General features: G+C 41.7%; 1 protein-coding gene across 4 annotated transcripts in view; it reads left to right on the plus strand.

Annotated features, from left to right (window-relative positions):
• Ccdc171 (coiled-coil domain containing 171) overlaps positions 1-22,763 on the plus strand; it is a 318,485-nt gene that overhangs the window by 31,115 nt on the left and 264,607 nt on the right. For 3 of the 4 annotated variants that reach the window (XR_003734921.2, XM_028873279.2, XM_028873278.2), the window contains 2 exons: positions 271-402; positions 13,026-13,172. Coding sequence is in view for 3 of the 4 variants with exons in the window: in XM_028873279.2 (XP_028729112.1) it covers positions 271-402; positions 13,026-13,172 (279 nt within the window). In the remaining variant the exon portion in view is untranslated. The remainder of the gene's footprint in view (positions 1-270; positions 403-13,025; positions 13,173-22,763) is intronic. The other variant, XM_037202698.1, reaches the window with a different exon arrangement.

Genomic DNA, 22,763 nt, shown 5'->3' on the forward strand with positions numbered 1-22,763 from the left:
TTCTGCCTCCTCCTCCTCCCAGATCCTGAGATTGTAGGTATGCACCACCATGCCTGGTGTTCTGAACAGCTGGGGACTGAATCCAGGGCTTGGAGCATGCTAAGAAACTACTGGTAGCTGCTATCCCCAGCTCCAAGAGTTTAACACGGATTAAGAGTTTTTAACCATCTATTGGAAGGGAGAGCCCCTTTGTACATTTAAACTAGGTTGAAAAGCTAAAAGGTAACCTTTACTGATATCATAGTAAAGCCAGATTTTGTTCCTGTAAAGGAAGCACTGGAGAAACATCAGCAAGAGAAGAATGAGATGGAGTCTCACGTCAGGGAGACTGCATTGGAGGAGTTTAGATTACAAGCAGAGCAATGGGAAGCAGAGCGAGGAGAGTTACAGCTCATAGTACAGGTATTTCAAAATAACTCGGTTTCTAGACTATGTTCTTGATGCTTATGGTCTGAAAATTTTGTTAGTAGGATAATTTACGAGCTCACTCAGGTGGAAATCAATTCCAAATCTTTGATTTCTGGAAGGCCATCTTTGACTTGTAGTGACGGGACAGTAGAGATGTTGTTACAGATAGATACCATGAAGATTACGGCTGGACGGCTTCATTGCATAGTGTGTATGAGACAGGGTCTCATGTAGACCAGGCTAGACTTACACTTGCTGCATATCTCTTGCTGTTCCTAAACTCCTCCTAATTCTCCTGCTTCCACATCCTGAGTGCTGGGATTTTCGGCATGAGCCACCATGCCTACCTAAAATAGGTGATTTTTTAAAAAAACTTTTATTAGGATATATTGATTATACAAAATAATTTTTGGGGGGTTTTGAGACAGGGTTTCTCTATGTATCAGCCCTGGCTGTCCTGGAATTCTCTTTGTAGACCAGGCTGGCCTGGAACTCAGAGATCTACCCGGCTCTGCCTCCCAAGTGTTTAAAGGTGTGTGCCACCATGGCCAGATCAGTAATGGGTTTGCTATTGTGACATTTTGATATGTGTGTGTATAGTGTATTTTGATCATATGCATTCTCATTAACCTCTTTTGCCCCCTTTTACTTCTGCTGATCCCTTTCTTCTTCCCAGTAATTCCCCTTCTACTTTCATGTCTTTTTTTGTTGGGTGAACTATTGTGTTTAATTATGGTTGCTCACAGGAGTGTGGATGGGGGATTGCAGGAGCATGGTCAGCTCAGCAGTGGCTGTACCACAGAAGATACTGTCTCTTCTTCCCCCACAATCATGAACTGCCTATAGATGCTTAAGAGAGATGTGGGCCCATCTCTTTCTAGTATCCATTAACTGCCTACACATTCTTAGGGAGGGGTGTGGCCTCAAGAACCTCTTCCCCCTCCATGACAGTATGTTGACAGGTGGCATCTTGTGCAGATCTTGTGTAAGTAATGACAGCTGCTGAGAGCTTAGCATGCAAAGGCTGTGGCCTGCCTGGAGGACGGTTTCCCAGCACTCCTCACGGTCTACCAGTTCTTTCCCTCTTCATGGTTCCTGAACCTTGGAGTGGGTGATATGGCCCACTGAGGGCTGAGCAGTTGGCAGTCACTTATTCTTTTGAAGGATTTATTTATTTATTTATATATATATTTATTTATTTTTATGTGTATGAGTATTTTGCCTGCTTGTATGTATATGGACTGTGGAGGCCAGAAGAGGGTGCTGGATCCCAGGAACTGGAGTTACTAACAGTTGTAAGCCACTAGGCAGAAGCTAGGAACTGAACCTGGGTTCTCTGGCAGTGCTCTTCATCTGGGCCATCCCTCCAGCCCTTGCACTCACTTATTTGTAACACTTTGGAGTTATGATCTAGCAGGGTGACACTGCTTGAAACCACCTGCGAACAAATAAAAAGCCCGGTGCCAGATAGAGTTGTGGGCCGGTGATGGTCCGTGAGCCCTCATAGACCCTCGAACATTACTGGCTATTGCTGTTGCTGTTGTTTGCCCTCCATAACTTGACTGACCTGTGTTGCTGAAGACAGTGCATGCTTGAGCCATAGGACATGGAGAAACCAAGCTGGTACTTATGTGGAAGCTTCATCCCTACTGGCTTGCTTTCATAGTGCTGGAAGGTACTGTGCATGCTACCAGAGGAGAAAAACCATCATCAGCCCTACCCAGCTGGGAACCCTGTGAGCCACATTATTCCAGCACTTAGGGGGTAGAGGCTAGTGAATCTCTGTGAGTTTGAGGTCAGCCTGGTCTACATAGCTAGTTCCAGGATAGCTAGAGCTACACAAAGCAACCCTGTCTCAAGAAACCAAGAGAAAAAAAAAAAAAAGAATTGACCAGGCCAGACATGCCCCTTGGTATAATAGTGGCTGCAAACACTGTGAGAGTAACCAGCCACTTCAGTTGAATTTAAGTCTCTACATACAAAATGAAACCCATACTTTTTCTAAGAGAACTTACTACTTTTAGGCTGCTAAATAGACACAGTATTAAACTGAGTCCTAATGATTTTATTGTTTTACCTATAGATTAATACACCCACTAACCCTCATCATAGAAACGTTTGTCTTTAGTAGATGTTGGTTAACATAGAGACCCACAGCTGGTCTAGGTGTAGAGGAAAAGACTTGAGATGATCATCTTTAAATAGTGTATGGATTTATGCTAGTTATGATACAATGTACAGTTTATCTATCAATTTATTTTTCTTTAATTTTTTTCTGTCCAAATGACCCCTTATGACTGTACAATTATGAATCTTACTTTTTAAGTATATATCTAGTTATGGGGGAGGGCAGGCATCTGCAGACGCCAGAGGTCTGCAGATGATCTCTGGAGCTGGAGTTACAGGTGGTTATGAGCCTCCTGATGTGGGTGCTGGGAGTCTAACTGGGATCCGGAAGAGCAAAACTGGAAGAGCTCTTCGTGGCTGAGCCATTTCTTCAGTGTCCACAGTGTGCAGTTTCCAGTACAGGAGCAAACTGGTGTTGGTTCCGGCCCTTCCAGGAGAAGCCGTCACCAGACTGGTGTTATACATAGCCACACTGATGTGTGATGTGTGTCTAAGCTAGAAAGAGCACGCTTGCTCTGATGCTTTTCTAAATCTCCTTCTCCCAGGGTAGTTAAAATTCCTCGGGATTGGCGCTATAGTTTGGATTCTGAGAAGTGTTGTTTACATGAGTACATATAAAGAATCAAAGTTTTTGATATGTGTTTGTAGAAGATGTGGAAAGAAAACAAGTTTATTTTCTCACAGCACAATGTGGTTTCCTGTGATGTTAAATGTCAGTTCAAAAACAAGCCGTTTTTAAAAACATTTTAAGTTCAACACTTCCCTCTAGTGGACAGACGGAAGAACACCTCAAATCTCTCATGTCTGAGTTACTATTTCATCCCACAGTTATCCCTCTTAGTTTGCTATTGCAAGAACTGAGGTCTCTTTTTGTTTGATTAGAAGATAAATTTGGAGACAAGAATTAAAGTTAACTATGTTTTGATGGAGGCACATTAGTCTGTATTTTATGCTACATACCAGACTTGAATTATGTTAATAAAACCATACATTAAATATTCTAACACTTACAAGCTAATACCTAACATAAGCAGTATAAGTAACTAACACCTACCATGTACTTCATCTTAGTGTTTGCTATTCTCAATTTAGATGTAGAAACAAAATACAGTTTTATATCGTTGGAGACCATTTTGAATCCTTCTCCAACTCATCACTGTCCCGTCCCACTGCAGACCCCCATTATGAACTTGACGTTGGATGTTGTCTATATACTTTGATATGCTTTTACTCAGTTTTGTTTAGAATTTTATGTCTTTTACATATGTAAGTGGGATATCATGCAGTATGTATATTTGTCCAGCTTGTCTTTTTGTTGTTTGCTTTTTGAGATTTAGACAAGCTAATGTAATAGCTCTAAATCACCCAGTTTGACTGCTGTATAGTTTTCTTTTCTAAATTTAAACCATTACAGGGGTTCCATGTATGAAACATTGCAGGCATGTGTCTAGCACATACAAAATTGTTGACATTTTTGTGTAGCTGTTTCCTCTGAATGAGGAAGGAGTGGGTTTCGAAGCTCAGTAAGCTCAGGAGATGCTGGGGCTTACAAGGACCCTCCTACAGTCTTAGGGACGCAGCAGTTGCTGAGGAGGAGAAACTGCCTTCGGAGCAGCTGCCTGCAAGCTGGGCAGGGAGTTCCAGAGATGTTTCCTGTGTTGCTGCTGCCTGGAAGTCACCCAGGCCGGTAAGTAGCCCTGTTACTTGGTTCATCAAGCTAGATGTGTGTGAAATCGCCTCTTTGGTCTATTCTGTTCCCTATTGACATATTCACATCTCCAGGAGTATCACACAGCAGACATGGGAAGTGATTATAGGTTCAGTGAAATATATTGATGGAGCCTGGTGTAGTTAGTGCTGCATGGCTACAATCCCAGCATGCCTCCTCATCATGGGAGGGTCAGGAATTCAAGGCCCAGTCTCTAAAACCAAACTGAACCAAATAAAGAACAGTAATGACAATCTTCACAGAACTTAAAACAAAAAAGACCCTTAACGTTTCATGGAACCACCATAAAAATCCTTTATAGTCAAAGCAATCTTATAGCAAAGCAGGAAGGAGCATTGTGTTCCTTGACTTTAAAATTAGCTATTCAGTTGTACTTGTCAAACCAGCATGAATTTGCATGAAAACAGACAGAACAATGAAAGAGAGCGCTTAAAAGTAAACCCTGCATCTACACCCTGCTCATTCTGACAAAGGTGCCAGGACATGTTTGGAAAAATGACAGGTTTTTGTTGTTGTTGTTGTTTTGAGGCAGGGTTTCTCTGTGTAGTCCTGGCTGTCTTGGAACTTGCTCTGTAGACCAGGCCGGCCTCGAACTCAGAGATCTGCCTGACTCTGCCTCCTGAGTGCTGGGATTAAAGGTGTGTGCTACCACCCCATCAATAGATGGGATATTGGATACCCTCCTCTTGCAGAGGAATGAGATTAGAGCATTTTATACCAGCTATATCTCAAAATGGAATGAAGACTTAAAGGGGTCAGACCTAGAGTTGTCAGACTACTAGAACAGGGGAAATGCTTAAGGATGATAAAACAAACAAAAATATTTTTTTTTTAAAAAAAAAATCATGCCCTAAAAGCACAGGAAAACAAGGATAATCAAGTGGTATGATAATAAATGATGAAGTACAGCTGTAGAAATGTCTTTTGACATTTGCTTAGTAATTTCTGCGAGAAGTGTCTGTTACTTAGAAAAGCCATTTTCATGTGGAGATGACATTTTGGTGGTTTGAAAGAAAATGGCCCACAAAGGGAGTGGCACTGTTAGGAGGTGTATGGCTTTGTTGGAGAAGGTACGGCATTGTTGGAGGAAGTGTGTCACTGTGGAGGTGGACTTTGAGGTCTCTTGTGCTCAAGCTACTCCCATCGAGATGGACCATTTCCTGTTTGCCTGTAAGATGTAGCACTCCTTCTCTAGCGATGCCTGCCTGCACACCACCTTGTTGCACCATGATGATAATGGCTAAATCTCTGAAAATGTCAGCCACCTCAACTGAATGCTTTCTCCTTTGTGAGAGTTGCTGTGCTCGTGGTCTTTCTTCACAGCAGTAGAAACCCTAAGTCAGAAGTTAGTACTAGGAACTGGGGTATTGGTGTTGTTGAATATAATTTTTTTTTGGTGTGTTGCTTTTGTTTATGTTGCATTTGTTTAACTCTGTGAAGCTGTGTTACTGTGCCTGTCTAAAACACCTGATGGTTTAATTAAAAAGCTGAATGGCCAATAGTGGGGCAGGAGAAAGGATGGGTGGGGCTGGCGGGCAGAGAGAATAGAAATAGGAGAAATCTGGAGGAAGAAGGAAAAGGAACGGGAGAGGAAGGAGGAGGACATCAGGGGCCAGACATATAGCTATATAGCCAGCCACGGAGTAAGAATAAGATATACAGGGGCTGGAGAGATGGCTCAGCAGTTAAGAGCACTGACTGCTTTTCCAGAGGTCCTGAGTTCAATTCCCAGCGACCACATGGTGGCTTACAACCATCTGCAATGAGATCTGGTGCCCTCTTCTGGCCTGCAGTCATACATGCTGTATACATAATAAATAAATAAATAAATAAATAAATAAATAAATAAATAAATAAATCTAAAAAAAAAAAAGATATACAGAAGTAAGAGAAAAGGAAAAGCCAGGAGGCAAAGGATAGATGGGATACGTTAAGGAAAGCTGACAAGACACAAGCCAAGCTAAGGCTAAGCATTTATTCATAAGTAAGAAAAAGCCTCTGTGTATTTATTTGGGAGCTGGGTGGCGGGCCCTCAAAAGAGCAAAAACAAACAACAACAATTGTGATAAGCCTAACCATGTTTTTGTTTGGAGGAATCTGGTACTTTGGGTTAGGAAAGGAGTGGAATGCTTTAAGCACTGCTTAATGGGCCAAACGAGGAGGAGCATGGAGGACAGTGGTGCTGAAGGTGGTTTGAACTGGGAGGGGCTGGTTCAAGATGTTTCAGAGGAGAATAATTTTACTATGCTGCCTAGAAATGGCTCTTGTGATTTTTTGGTGAAGAATGTGGCTGCTTTTTGCCTTTGTCCAAAGAGTCTGCCTGAGGCTAAAGTGAAGAGTTTTGGACTAATTCCATTTTCAGAGAAAATCTCAAAACAGCCTAGTATAGACTAGTATAACTGTCCTGCAGTTATTAGTGGTAACTCTAAGGAAGATTTGTAATGAAAAGGAGCAAGCTGAGCAAATAAAAAAGCAAAATGTACAGATTTAATTCCCCTTGGTAGAAATAATGGTCTCCAAAGGAAGCTTTAGTGAAGCTGACTTGCAGCTCTAGGGTATAGGCCACATGGAGATGATACTTTTGCAAAGTGAAATGAATATTTGAGTAGAGAAACTCAATTCCTAAATGGCTGGTGGGAGCCAAGCCCATTTTAAGGTTGATGGAGCTTACCTAGGCACCATTGTGTTGGTACAGATGGTGGACGGTCTGTCTATAGTTCTCTATATGAATGCAGTGAGCATCATAAAATTTGAAAGACACATAGTTCTTCCTTTCCCATTCTCCTGGGACTCTCTCCTATGTTGGATTTTCTTTTCATTTTTTTTCTGTATCTTTCTCTTAGTTTGGTGGGTTTTATTCTCTGATAGTTTCATAGTAAGTTGTAAAGTAAATTATTTCCACCCATGAACAACTACTAAGCCTTTATCAGTTCTCATACCTCATTGAAGTTTTTCCTAGTTATGTACTATGGTTTGTCTCCCTTGTTTTAGATAAGTTTCTATTGCTGTGATACAACACTGTGACCAAGGCAGCTCATAGAAGGAAGCGTTTATTGTGAGCTTATGGTTCCAGAGGAATAAGTTCATGAACATCGTGGCTCAGAAGTATGGCAGCAGGACAGCTGAAAGCTCACATCTTGAACTACAAGCAGGAAACAGAGAAACCACATTGGAAACAGCACATGCTTTAGTGGTTTGAACGAGAATGCCTCCCATAGGCTCGTATGTTTGCATACTTGGTCCCCAGTTGGAACTATTTGAGAAGGATTAGGAGGTGTAGTCTTGTGGCAGGAGGTATGTCACTGGAGGTTACTTTTGAGATTTTGAAAGACATGTGCCATTTCCAGTCTCTTTTCTACCTCCTACTTGAGGATCCGGATGTGCGCTCTCAGCTCTCCTGCCATCCTGGACGCTAACCTCCGAAACTGTAAGCCCAACTAAATGCTTTTCTTTATAAGTTGCCCTGGCTCTGGTGTTTCGTCAACAATAGAAGAGTAACTAATACATGCAACTTTCGAAACATCAAAATTCACCTCCAGTGGCATACTTCCTCCTCCAAGCCCATACTTCCTAAACCTACTCAAACAGTGTCACCAGCTGGGGACCAAGTGTTCTGATGCTTGAGAATATGGGGAACATCTCATTCAAACCACCACATTCTGTTCCCTGCCCCCATTGTATCATGGCCATATCATAATAAAAACATATATAGTCCAGCCTTGAAAGTTCCCAGTCTCAACACTTTTAAAGTCCAAATGCCAAAGTATCTTCTGAGACTCAAGGCAATTTTTTAACTGCAATCTTCTGTAAAATCAAAAAGAAAACTACATACTTGCAAGATACAATGGCACAGACTACCCATGACCGTTCCAAAAGGGGGACATGGGGGGGCAAAGCAAGACTGAAACCCAGCAGTACAAACTCTGAATGCCGTAGGTCCGTGCCTGATGTCAAAGGCTCTGACCTTCCAGCATTGCGCCTGTAACACACCTTTTCCTCTTGGGCTGGTCTTCCTCTGTGCGCAGCTCTCCTCGGCAGATGTCTCATGGCTCTGGCACCTCTAACATTTTGGGGTCTCCAGCGAAACTCAGGTTTCACGTTCACACCTTCACATAATGGCCTCTTAGGGCTTCCTGCACTCTCTGGGCGTTTATGCCACATTTTACCCATTTCAGTGGCTCTCTGAAGCTGTGGAGGAAGATTCCAGAACCCCTCACTCCTGTTCCTTCCTGACTCTAAAGCCAGCACCACATGGATGCCACTGCCAAGCTCAGCTGCTGGCTTGGGATTGAGTTGCCCCTGGAATCACATTGGTAGCAGCTTCTGTTTGTTGTTTGTTTCTAGTATCAGAAAATTCCTTGGCATTTTTCTTTCGCAAGTTGGAAGCTTAGCTGGGTGGGGTTTTTCCTCAAGGGGACCCTTCCTCTTATTCCAGTGTAGATTTGTCCCCCCAACAATGGCACTAATCTCCTTGGTAACTGGAGTCTCTCCTTTAGCACAAGACTTAGTTGTAAAACTTACAAGTGTTCTTTTCCTCGCTAGACTACATTTTGTGTTTCTTTTTGCCCCCCCTTTTTTTTACATTTTTCATTGTAGATCTGTAAAAGAGTGGTTACTCATAACCATGGAACAGATAATTATGATGTCTTGAAATTTCTAGCCAAGAAATCAGAATATTACTTTTAAATTGAACAACAGACAAGTTTTTAGGACAAAGGCAGAAAGTGGCTACTGCCCACCCCAAAAAGATCTCACAAGAGTGGTGTATAGCCCAGTTGCTGGTGTTACTCCCTTTGGAACCATTCGAGCTTGCCTCCGCAGTCCACATCGCTGTCAGTTCTGTCTTTTAAGCCCCTACTAGACAGCCCACTAAGTCTTACTTACACTGTTTGAGTGCGTTTTAGTCCACAGTCCCAAAGTTTTCCACTTTCTTCCACCACATGGTCAGGTTCTTTATGGTGGCACTGCACTCCTGGTACCAACTGCTGTCTTAATTTGGTTTCTGTTGCTGTGATAAAACACCATGATCAAGGCTACTAACTTACAGAAGGAAGAATTTCTTTTGAGCTGTGGTTCTAGAGAGACAGGAGTTCATCTTCATGGCTGGGAAGTGTGGCAGTAGGGAGCAGGGGAGCAGGGATATTTGAGAGCTCATGTCTTGAACTGCTAACAGGAAACAGGGAGAAGACATGAAATAGCATATGGCTTTTGAAACCTCAGTGACGTAATTCCTCCAGTGAGGCCGTCTTCCTACCCAGACAGCACCACCAACCGGGGACCAGGTGTTCATACCTGAGCCTGTGAGGGACATTCTCTTTCAAACCGTCACTCCCCTGAAAACTGAATGCCAGGCCTGTTGGTGGCACAACACGTGTAGAGGTCAGATGGCAGCTGCCAGGAGCTCTTTCCTCCACCTTGATTGGGATCTCTGTTGTGTCTGCTGTGCTGAGTACTCCAGCCTCCCTGGCTCATATGCGTCTGATGATTGTCTGGCTCCCTCCTCACCTTAGGAGTGGGGATTACAGATGTGCACCAACATCCAGCCTTTTTCTGTTTTAAACCTGTGTTCCCGGGATGGTGTCCAGGTCAGGTTTTCACAGGGTTGCGACCTCTTGACCCATCTCGCTGGCCCCACCTTTAGGTGTAGCAGTCTTTAAACTTATCATTTATCCTGTTTTTATCCTAGCTCCTTTGTTTTCTGTCCTGATCAAAGAAGCAAGTAAAGTACCTAATTGCTTTTTCCTGCACTTTAGTATCGGCTTAAATATTGTTTCGTTACTACTATCAATTTTCTTTTCTCTGAATGGTAGTGAGGAGTATAAGTTACAGAGAAGACCATGCGCTAAAAAGATACCCATAAAACAAAACAAAAACAATGGGGAAAAATTCCATCCCAACCGATGGGAAAAAACAAAACCAAAAACCCACAATGTAGAACGCAGGCATGCTCTCACGCACACACATGTGCACAAACACGCACATACTTGCAGGCATGCCAAGCCATATGACCCCTCTGAAGCTCATAATTCCTCAATAACAGAAAACCAAACAAAACCCAAACCAAAACCATAACGAAATTGTTGAGGTACTAAAGAAAGAACTCAAATCCCACTTTAACAAATGATCAGCTCTGGGCTGTTCATGGTGGTGTACTCTTTCAATCCTGGCACCTGAGAGGCCTCAGAGGAAGGTGGCTGTCTGAAATCAAATCAGAGTGAATTCCTTAGCTGATTCTGCTTCCTTGGGCTGGATGCCTCTGAGTCCTCATCCAGAATGAATCTCAGCTGAACTGTGCTGCTCAAAGCCTAAAAGCTTAACCAGCCAAAAGCTTCTAGTTTCTGGTCTTCACCTTATATACCTTTCTGCTTTCTGCCATCACTGCCTGAGATTAAAAGCTCACTTCTTGGGATTAAAGGCATGTGTCACCATGTCTGGCTGTTTCCAATGTGGCCTTGAACTCACAGAGATCCAGAGGGATTTCTGCCTCTGGAATGCTAGAATTAAAGGTGTGAGTGCCACCATTTTCTAGCCTCTAGTGGCTTTTCTGTTCTCTGACCCCAGATAAGTTTATTAGGGTGCACAATATTTTGGGAACACAATACCACCACATGGAACTGTAAAGGGGTCTTATCTGGGAGTGGGAGAGGGAACCAGTGGGAGGAGAAGGGAGGACAGGAGAAGGCAGTGGAGGTTGAGTATGGTCAAAGTCCATGATCTACTTGTATGAAAACGTGACAATGAAACTCATCATTTGGCACAATAAATATATGCTAATAAAAAGCACACAAGTGACTTTGAGTTACTGTTCTTGTCAGTAACTACTTGAAGGAGTGGGACTGATATAGAGTCTTATACTTGTATAGTGCTTAATGTTCTTAAAACTGTTTTTACATGTGAAAAGTACTTTCCAAACAGTTTTTGGTAGCAAATTATGTACCTGGATTCCGATAATGTTTTTTGAGTGGCCAGGAACTCTTGGAAGCGTGTATATATTTGTATGGAAAATGAAGTTACAGGGAGTAGCTTTGGAGGCCGTTGGGTGGATCCCTCCTTTATAGTCGCCTCGGCTTGTTTCCCTGGTAACCCTAGAAAGGGAAACATCAGCTCCCATTTCCCCAGGATTTAAAACAAGAAGAAGGTGGAACTAGCACCTTTGTTGAGACCTTTTAAGGGAAAATACTTCCTCCTGCTCAAAAGAACAGACCCTGCTTTTGGCCCTGGATGAGCACATGCTGTTTTGATCTGTTCCAAAGATCAGAACATTAGACACCATTTCCTCCTTCCTTAAGAGGTGATATAGGTGGACCTCCCCATCATCTGACTGGGAGACCACCCCACAGAAAAGCTGATTCACCTGAAGACATATTGAGGAGATGGGAAGAAGAATTTGAGTTCTAACTCAAAAAAGCCCAAGTTTTCCTTCTTTCCACCTCCCTTTCTTTGGGATCCTGGCCAAAAGCCTAAGCATGCTCCCCATCCTCTGGGGTCTGCCACTGTTTCTTTAGCCCTTCTCCCCTTCCACTGTGCCCCCGCATGCCAGTCGGCACTGCTGGAAATGCTGCCTTTCTGGACCCTAACTCACAAAGGAACGGCTTGCTTTCTTCTGTATCTCTGTTTTCCCAGTGGAGGTTTATAGCCTGCCCGCCCTGTTGTTTCCTCAAACTCAGAAAATGTCCTTGAGCTTCTGAGTCTCTTTTTAAATGCTTTTATTAAGAAGAATTAAAAAAAAAAAACAAAACCAAAAAAGGAATCTGGATTTTCCCAGTAACAGTGGTACTTAGAAATAACAGTCTTTTATAGAGAATTGTAATGGAAATTTATGTAGCTAGGTTCTGTTTCAAGTGCCCAGGGATTCTTGGAAGCCCCTCTACTCTGCATTTGTGTCCATGTATGTTGGTGGAGGAAAGACAGAGCTTATAAAGCAGTAGTTCTCAATCTCCCTAATGCCGTGACCCTGAAGTTATTTCATTGCTACTTCGTAACTGTAATTTTGCTACTGTTCTGAATCGTAATGTAATATCTCTGTTTTCTGATAGTGTTAGGTGAGCCCTGTGAAAGGGTTGCTTGTTCAAAGGGGTTATGACCCACACGTTGAGAATCACTGTCTTAAAGGCTTGAGGTGAGAATAAGGATCCTAGATTATTTTAGATTGGTTATTTTGGAAAATACCTATGGTATACTGTATGTATCCAGCCATGATTTTTGAGTTTAATTGGAAAAAGACAGCTACTTAAATAGAGAACCTTTAGTTATTTTCTTTGAAAACGGTTTGAAAATCGAAGAGGAAATGAAACACAGCCATCTAGTGGTTAGGATGTTAAGAGCACTGAGCAATAGTTAAGCACTGTGAGCTCACGTTAATGTCTCTCTAGGGTCATTATAAGTGTTCAAGCTAATCAGCGCTTATCACACAAAGGGACATATCCATTTGTCTTCCTAAATACTTTATACATATTAATGACAGGACAAAGTCTGTATGACAGTTGAGCTACAACATTGTTGCAAATACCCCAGAGGTCATTTGAACTAGTATAACATTCTAATGTTCTCTGTCTAATTCTAGCTGTACTATTTATTAATCACAGGTATTATAAAAGTCACATGTACACTCTGAAACACTGTGAAAGAGATCAAAGTGTCTCCCGCCTACACAGGTTAGCCTGCTGCCACAACTGAAACAGTTTCCCAGTGCTGTCTATACAATAACTTTTAGTTATTAGTAGCTTACTAACTGTTGAATCAAAAGTGAATTATCTTCCAGGAGCAAGATAGTGCTGTGAAAAATATGCAGAAAAAAGTGGAACAGTTGGAAGCCGAGCATATGGACTGCTCTGACCTTCTGCAGCGACAAACGAGTGAGCTTGAATTTAGCACTCAGAGGGAAGAACGCCTGAGGAAAGAATTTGAGGTATGGCTTATCAGTTTTCACAATAGCTATATGTTCTTCCTGCAGTGACTTCAGGGTTAGAGGACTTTGTAAGTCAGGAGGGATGGGGACCACTTCTATTGTACATTTGGCTTCTTTGAAAAGTTTTATATACTAATAAAATCTATTTTATTTCATCCTAATTAAAAGCATCTAGTCATTAAATTTTTGTTTATTTGTTTACTCATTTGTGTGTGTGTGTGTGTGTGTATGGTTGTGTGCATGCCATAACACTTGGATGGCTGTCCGAGGACACCTTGCAGGGAGTTAGATCTCTTCTCCTTCCTTCATCTGGGCTCTGGGGGATTAGACTCAGTTGTCAGGCTTGGCAGCAAGAATGCTGGCCCAAACCTGCTCATTGTTAGCAATAATTCTCATCAACTATTGGAAAGTTTACAAGTGATTTTTTACATTTTGAGGTTCAGGAAGCAACTGGAGAAGGTTTGGTACGTACAGGTCTTAAGTGATAAAAGTAACACACACTTCCGTTTTTGTGATTATGATGATTTACTTTATTATTTAGTTTTGCAATACTGAGGATCAAACACAGGGTCTGGTACATGCTAGGCAAGTGCTTTTTCACTGAACTACTTCCTCAGTTCGATTTTAGATGAAGGTGGGTGTAGAGGAAATGGCAAGATTTGGGTATGTTTTGAGAGAATCAGCTGGGGTTGCTGACTTACTGGGTTGTGAGAGGTAATATCAAAGATATTTGTTAATGTTAACCACTAGTAGTTTCTAATTAATAATGTATGTGGTGTGTGTGTGTGTGTGTGTGTGTGTGTGTGTGTGTGTGTGTGTGTTTACACATGTGAACACGACTTCCATAGCATGTGTGTGTTGGGCAAAGATCAGCTTGCAGGAATTGTTTTTTCTACTGTGTGGGTCTTGGGGTTCCAACTCAGGTCCTCAGTCTTGGCAGCAAGCACCTTTACCTGCTCAACTCTCTCACACCTGTTTCGTTTGTTTGTTTGTTTGTTTGTTTTTATTTTAGATACAGGATTTCACACTCTAAACCAGGCTGGTTTAGAACTTGCTGTGTAGCCAGGCTGGTCTTGAACTCATGACAGTCCTCTTACCTCAGTCACCTGTTTTTGAGATTACAAGTGTGTGCAACAGACCCTGCCATCAATCACCATCGAAGAGAGGTGACTGGCATTTCCATTTCCTGAGTGGGAGGGCTTAAGCCTGACATGCCTGTTAACTGTCTGGTGGAGAGATAAGGCAGCCAGTTGAAGAGGAGGCTGGGGCTTTTGCAAACTTGACTGTGTGGGGTATTTGGAGATTTTCAAATGCTGCAGTCTAGGACTCGGCACTTCTGTAATTTCTCCTAAGAGCCATCCCTTAATCTCTAGCTTGGTTGTTATAAAATGCCAGAGGAAATGCAGCATGGGGTCATACCTTATGCAGTCTTGCCTCGGACTTAAGTCTGCACTTTTCCTCCTTTTTTCCTGTGCATTTCTTTGTCCAGCTTCTGGTTTAGGTTTCCTCTCCAGCGTGTGTGTGAAGGTTAGGAAGGGGCAGTTGTTTGTGGTAGGGGTGGATGCATAAAGGTCTCACTTTTCATATTGCTGGTTAAAAATTTGAGATTTAATTTGCATATGATAAATTTACCCATTTGAAGTGTACAAGTTATTCGTCTCTGGTGCATTCACAACATTGTACAATTATCACAATCAATTGTGTAATGTTTTCACCACCCCGGTGAGGACCTTCATCTTCATTAGACACCTCTGCCTATTTCTTCATCCCTTGGGGCCACAAGCAACCATTAATCTGCTTCCTTTTCTTGTAGACTTATCTTCTCTGATATTTCATACATGTGCAGTTACAGTATTTGATCTTCTGTGGTTGACTTTTTCAGTTAGCATAATATGTGCAGTGTTTAGACATGTTATAGCATGTATCATTTTTCTGTTCCTTATGAACAAATGATATTTTTTCATACATTTCATCTTATAAATGCATATATTAGTTGATGGACATTTGTGTTATTTCCATATTTTGGCTAATAGTGACAATATTGTAATAAACATTTATGTCTAAGTTTATGAGGGTATATTGTCTTGGATGTATACCTAAGGATATATACATACATACATACATATATATATATATACCTAAGGATGTATACCTTGGATATATACCTAAGGATGGATATATATGTATACCTAAGGATGGATATATATATGTATATGTATACACACACACACACACACACACACACACCCCTAAGGATGTATACCTAAGGATGGAGTTGCTGGGCATGATAGTTGGCCTTAGTTATTAATTTGAGTGGGCTAAGGGATATCTAGGACTGTGACTTGCACCTATGTGTTTGTGGGAGCATTTCAAGGGAGGATTGGCACAGGGCTGGAAAGGACTTGCTTTGAATGGGGTGGCACCTTAAAATGGCAGGCTGCCTAGATGAGGAAGGCACCTCAGAGAAAGACGGCACCTGAGGCTTCAGGCCCCCTTTCTGAGTGTCTGTGTCTGTGGCACACTGACCTCACACCCCACTTTCTTTGCCCTTTGAACGGGATTCAAAGAGGCCTCCAGGGAGCTGGTGGCTTTCAGCACTGGACTGGGAGTGCTGAGGTGCCTGTTCTTGGCCTTCCTAGTGTGTAGATGGCCATTATAACCCAGCTCCTGTTGTTTAAATCAACCAATAAATCCCTTTTATGATATACATGTATTCTCTTGGTTCTGTTCCTCTGGAGAGTCCTGGCTAATACACCAGATCACATGGTAATTCCCTGGCTTTGAGGGGCTGTCAGATTGCTGTGCACTATTTCATATTCCCAACAACAGTGCATTGGCTGTTCCACTTTCTCCATGTTCACCAGCCTAATTAATGCCAGTCTTTAAAATGATAAATACCATAGTGAGTGTAAAGTGCTGTTTCATTTATCATGAGGTTAAGTATCACGCCATGTACTTATTGGTCATTTGTGTATCTTTTTTGGAGAAATATCTGTGCAGTCCCATTTTTCAGTTATAGAGTGGGTTATTTCTACCACACTAATAAAAGGTGTGTACAGTGGCTGGGCGGTGGTGGCACATGCCTTTAATCCCAGCACTTGGGAGGCAGAGGCAGGTGGATCTCTGTGAGTTTGAGGCTAGCCTGGTCTACAGAGTGAGTTCCAGGACAGCCAGGGCTACACAGAGAAACCCTGTCTTGAAAAACAAAACAAAACAAAAAAATGTGTACAATGAGGGAGCTGGATGTATAATATGTAGGAATTCTCTTTGGTAATATGAAGTATGAACTTTGCAAGTATACAGTTACATGCTCACTAGAAATAAAGTAATTTTATATGGTTAAAGAATATGTTTAAAAATCAGATTAAATTCCAAGTAACACTTTAAATTTATTTTCATGTGTGTTGAATATCTTTTGGATAATAAAGGCTGTATGATGATTTTTTTTTAAAAAGTTTTTTGAGAAAAGGTTTCTCTGTGTAACCCTGGCTGTCCTGGAACTCACTCTGTAGACCAGGCTGGCCTTGAATTCACAGAGATCTGCCTCTGCCTCCTGAGTGCTGGGGTTAAAGGCGTGAGCCAACACTACCCGGTGATATTTTATACAATTTAAAAATACTATGTAGTTTTATATGGCTTGTTAAAAAAGTTGGTGTGGAGTAAGTGCTCTGAATATTAGAATAAAACAATGTAGATGCCAATTAGGAGTCTATCAAATGCTGTGCTCACCTTTAAAAACATTTTGATTACTTTATAGTTGTGAAACAGCATTAGGTAGTAGTGGGTTTCTTTTTGTTGATCATTTAATCAATTAATTTAATACTTAAAATTATTTATTTTTATGTGTATGACTGTTTGAATGCATGTATACACACACACACACACACACACACACACACACACACACACACCACACACACACACACACACACCACATGCATGCCCAGTACTCTTGGAGGTCAGAAGTGGGCATTGGAACCCTTGGAACTAGAGTGATTGATGTTTGCGAGCCACACATGGGTGCTGGGAACTAAACCAGGGTCTTCTGCAAGAGCCACAAGTGCTTTCCTGTGGAGCTCTCTCTCCAGCCCTACACTACTTGCTTTCCTTAATTGTATGTATGTATGTATGTATGTATGTATGTATGTATATGTTTGTATGTAGTGTGTTTGTGTATGTGTTGTTGTGGGTGTGCATGTGCCATAGCACATGTATAGAGCTCAGATGCCAACTTGCAGGAGTTGGTTCTCTTTCTTCTGTGTGCATCCTGGGGCTTATACACAGGTCATTATTCTTGGCAGCAAGAGCTTTTACCTGCTGAGCTCTCTTACCAGGCCTGCTGTTAATTTTAAGTAAGCCACTTTTGACTTATTGGAGAAAGAGTTTAATGTCTAAACTTTAACATGTGTCTATGGGTAATTCTATATTGATTTTCCCCCCTATGTAAAGTATTTAATTGCTGTGATATTGATTGACTTCTGCTAAGGGCTAAAGTTATTTTGGGTTGATTTTGATTTTTTAATTTGTAAAAATTTAAATTAATTTTATGTATATGTATTTCATATATGTATGTGTGTTTTGCTCTCATATGTGTCCATGTACCACATGTGTCTCTGATACCTGCAGAGACCACAGGAGGGCCTTTGATTCCCTGGAACCGAAGTTACCAACCATTGTGAGCTGCCACATAGATATCAGGAATTGAACCCAGATCCTGTAGAAGAGCAGCCAGTGCTCTTAACCAGCCCTAACCAGCTAATTTTAGACTGATTCATGGCTGTTCTTAGTTATGTGGTATAGATTTTTGTTCCTATAGGAAATACATGAAAGAAGCAACTCTAAGGAGGAGATACATATTTGGGCTTAGAGTTTGTGGATATAGTTCATCACGGCAGGGGAGCACGGGAACGGTTCCTAGCTGACCTGGAGTCTGAGCTAGCTTGTTGCACATCAGCAGTCAGGAAGGAGAGGGAACTTGGCAGAAAGGGCTGTGCTATGCTACACAAAGCTCCCCCAGAAACCCACTTCCATTAGCAAGGTCCTGCCTCTTATAGCTCCCACAGACTTCCGGGGCAGTGTGTCCAGCTGGGAACAACGGTTTTCTTTCGTTCCTTCTTTTTTTTCTACATTTATACACTTCTGTGGTGTGTGTATGTGTGTACCTGCACCTGCCACTGTGTGCACGAGGTGGTCAGAGAGCAGCTTGTAGGAGTCCAGGGCTTGAACTCGGGTTGTGTGTTTGGGGGTGAGCACCTTTGCCTGTATGGCCGGCTCACTTGCCCCGCAGTTTTTATTTTTAGTCTATTTATACAACCTGGGTCAGTGCCATCTCCTCATCTGTCAGTTTTGTATTTAGAGGCCTTTACATTTTGCTTTGCTTTGAAATGAATATATTTAGCTGTTTGCCTCGATGGCAACATAAAAAACAAGAAGTTAAATTTCTAGATATAATTTTTACTAGTCTTATATTCAGTTTCGTAGACCATTACCAATAATTCTAGTTATTTAAATAATTGTAAGTGGTATTTTAAAAGAATTATAGAAAAATCTATAATGATAAAGAAGAAAATTTCTAATAATTTAATAAAAACATTTTTAATATCAGTAATATCAAGCTAGAGCATCTAATATAATGGATAGTTAGCCTAGTATGTGGTTTACATTTTGGTGAATCTTTTAAGTTAAATTAACTAATTAATTATTTCTTGGTAAATATTTTCTAACAGTTAATGTTGTATGAGGTAGTTTCTTATGTGCCTGGGTAAAAGAGTGTTTATGTAGACATCTGTATACATAATATAATATACTTATAAAATGTGATACCATTACATTGCTTTGTCATTATAACATGGATCAATACTTTCTTAGATTAAAAAAACAAACTCCCTGTCCAATTTTACAAATGTGGTGCTAGATACTGTGGGACCGGGGGGAAGTGAACTGGAAAAAAGAATGTCTGTGGCTTTGTAAAGCTCTTTATAAGAAGGAGAGTTTATTATCATGGGAAATAAGTCTTAACGCAATAAAAAAGAGACAAGAGAAGATGCAAACCTAATTCCGAGAGAATGGAAGAGTCGTCTGTTGAGGTTGCAGTGGAGAGCGACTGTCTGGAAATAAACATGCATTGCTTCTGTCGGCCCTGTTTGGTAGCAGAAGCAGGGGAAGCAGCCTGGGCACTGAAGGCCTGCTCCTCTTGAGGGAAAAGGGAAGGGCCGGTCACTTTCGTAAGGCCCATGGAGCGACCTCTAAGTCCACCTTTTTAAAGCCTCATGCGTTTGTAGGGCATTATTTTGAAGTGCTCAGTTGTGCCGATTGCCAACTATAAAGTAGGTAAATGACAAAGTACTTGGATTGTTCGGTCGTATTTACAAGTATTATACATTTAAATACAATATGTTATGTTCCTAATGGATTTTGAAATTGGAAATACATAAAATTTGTAAAATACTGTTTTGTTTTTGTTGTTTTTTGTTTTGTTTTTTTGAGACAGGGTTTCTCTGTGTAACATCTCTGGCTGTCCTGGAACTCACTTTGTATACCAGGCTGGCTTTGAACTCACAGAGATCCACTTGTCTCTGCCTCCCGAGTGCTGCGATTAAAGGCATGTACCACCACTGCCTGGCAATACTGTTTGTTTTTGAAGAAAAGGTAAAGACAATTAAAGATTTTAGTTGCATTTATTTACTTGTTCATTATTTATGTATGTATGTGTCCTCACGTGTGCATGTGTTGTAAAACACATGTGGATCAGAGGACAGCTGACAGGAATTTATTCTCTCCTTGTACTTTAGGATCCTGGGATCAAACTTAGCTTCTCAGGCTTGGCAGCAAGTGTAAAGGCAGTTTTCAAAGAACCTAAGTTAGTAGTACCACACTAAGCAAAAGCTGTGATCCATGAATCTTACTCTAATATTTCCATTTTTGTTATCTGATTTTTTATTATTAATACCTAAACATAGTAGAACTTTTGTCCACTGAACTGTTTATAAGGTGAGTAAATCTACTTTGTTATTCAGTCCTTGCTGAGTAAGAAAATTGGTGTCAAGTGTTTTATTGAGTTACATTTACATTGGTGTGGTGTGTGTGTGTGTGTGTGTGTGTGTGTGTGTGTGTGGCACATACGGAGGTCAGAGGACTTTTTTTTTTTTAAAGAGTTGGTTCTTTCCTTCTACCACATGGGTTCAAATTCAGGTTATCAGGCTTAGAGGTAAGTCCCTTTACCTGCTAACCATCTTGCCAGAAACATAGCAAGGTGAGTACTGACAGCCCGCAGTGGACAGGACTGACAGCCCGCAGTGGACGGGGATGTAGTCCGAGGACCTGAGTTTGATCCCCGGGCCTATGGAGCATGTACTTGTACCCTCAGCACTGGGAAGCAGAGAGAGCCAGATCCCTTGACTCAGTGTCTATGGGGTCTCTGCAAACGCCAGGGCTGGCAGAGTAACAATCTATGTGAGGCCAGAAGGAAGTCCCTTTCAGCAGGACTCAGTAGCTGGTGTTGGTTCAAACTTCTAGAGTGTGACAACGGGCAGTTTATTTTAGTCATATTTAAACACAGTACAACTTTGGAAAAAAGTTTCCTGGTGACAGTTACCACAATAAAGTTCAAGGTGTGGCTATATTGAAACACTTTTGCAAAGTATGTGTGACCTCCTCCTTAAGAATGGGTTCTATAGCTGAAGGGCCTAGGGGAGGATCTGGTGTGCTCTGGGTCATCATAGAGGTCACCACGCTATAATGTACATGTGGCATCTCCCCTAAGGATGGGTTGGTCCTATTGACTGAGAAACAATGCTCAAGATGAAGGTCTAGGGAGGGAGAATTTGGGATAAGCCTAACAGTCTGGGGGATTCAGGCTGTTAACTATCCACTCCCAGTTTTCTGAGTGGAAAACAGATATACATCTCATCCCTGCATGCTTAACTGTCTTGGTTTCCCTAGTGCTTATCTGTGAGCACAAGGACCTCATGCCTCTACAGCTGTCCAGACAGCCTAGCCTAATTGTCAGCTACTGGACCAGTAAGAGATTCTGTTTTAAAAAAGAAGGGGACAGATGTAGCTGGAAATTTTCCCATGTTCTACCCAGTCTTGCAGCCACTCAGACCCAAATAAACACACAGAGTCTTATAGTATTTTCAAACTATATGGCCTAATGGCTCAGGCTTCTCACTAGCTAGCTCTTACATCCTAAATTAACCCATTTGCCATGTGACTGGTGGCTTATCAGTACTTTTACATCTTGCTTTGGTGGCGGCAGCTAGCAGTGTCTCCTCTGCTCTGTCTTTCTCCTTCCTGTCTCTCTAGTTGGAATGTCTCGCCTAACCTTATTCTGCCTCACCATTGACCAAACAGCTTTATTTATCAACCAATCAGAGCAACATATATTTACAGCATACAGAATAACATCCCACAGCAGATAGACCTGAAGAATGATGGTCAGAGTTGACCTGGCCTCCACATGCATGCCTGTACACATATATGTGTACATGTACACATATGTATGTATATCTCTCATGAACACACACACACACCTGTATCTCCAAGTGCTAGAGAGATATTGTTCAGTCAGTGAAATACTTGCTGTGCAAACATGAGAAGCTGAGTTTCAGTCCCAGAACCCACATAAAAAGCCAGGTGTGACTGGTTCATGCATGCTTGTTATCCAAGAATTGGGGAGACAGAGACAGGAGATCTCGGGACTTGTTGGCCATCCAGCCTAATGGAATTGGAAAGCCACAGGTCCCAGTGAGAGATTCTGTTTGAAAAGACAAGGTGGAGGCTCCCATGGAATAGCATCAAAGATTATCCTCTGGCCTCTACATACATGTTCATACACTTGCACACACATGCACGCGTACCCTCACATACCCCCACATATGCACCATCCTACACAAATATGCATGTACATGTACATACATGCACATAAACATGTATACAAAAGAGTCCACATTAATGGTCAGACTAATTAAATAATACTACCTTTAAGATAATTGACAGTAAAGTAATTGAACAAGGATAATAAGTAGTAAAGAACTCATAGATTATTCTTAGTTGTGACCCTCTCAATATATGACTCTGGTTAAATGGTGTGATATAGTGCTTCTATCTTTTAAATAACTGGAAATGTTGACTCTTGGGAGGTGTTTGTTTGTTTTTTTGATAGTAAAAATAACTTGGAGGTGTTTGGTTGTTTGCCTTTATAAGTTCTTACATTTATAAGTAATTTGTGTGTGTGTGTGTGTGTGTGTGTGTGTGTGTGTTTGAGTGTGTGTGTACTGTAGCACACATAGGGAGGCCAGAGGACAACTTTGGAGTCAGTTCTCTGCTTTCATCATGTGGTTCCCAGGGGTCCCACTCAGGACATCAGGTTTGGTGGCAAAGACCTTTACCTGCTGAGCCATCTCACTGAAGCCTTCAGTTCAGAGGCTCCACGTTTAGCTGGCTGTGGTATTGCATGATTCTAATTCCAGCACCCAGAGGGCAGAGGTGGGCGGATCTGTGTTAGTTCAGGGGTAGCCTGGTGTACATAGTGAGTTGAAGGGCAAGCAGGGCTACACAGGGAGACCTTGTCTCAAACACAAAACCAAAGCT

Source organism: Peromyscus leucopus, chromosome 2, assembly GCF_004664715.2.
Source record: "Peromyscus leucopus breed LL Stock chromosome 2, UCI_PerLeu_2.1, whole genome shotgun sequence".
Taxonomy (NCBI): domain Eukaryota; kingdom Metazoa; phylum Chordata; class Mammalia; order Rodentia; family Cricetidae; genus Peromyscus; species Peromyscus leucopus.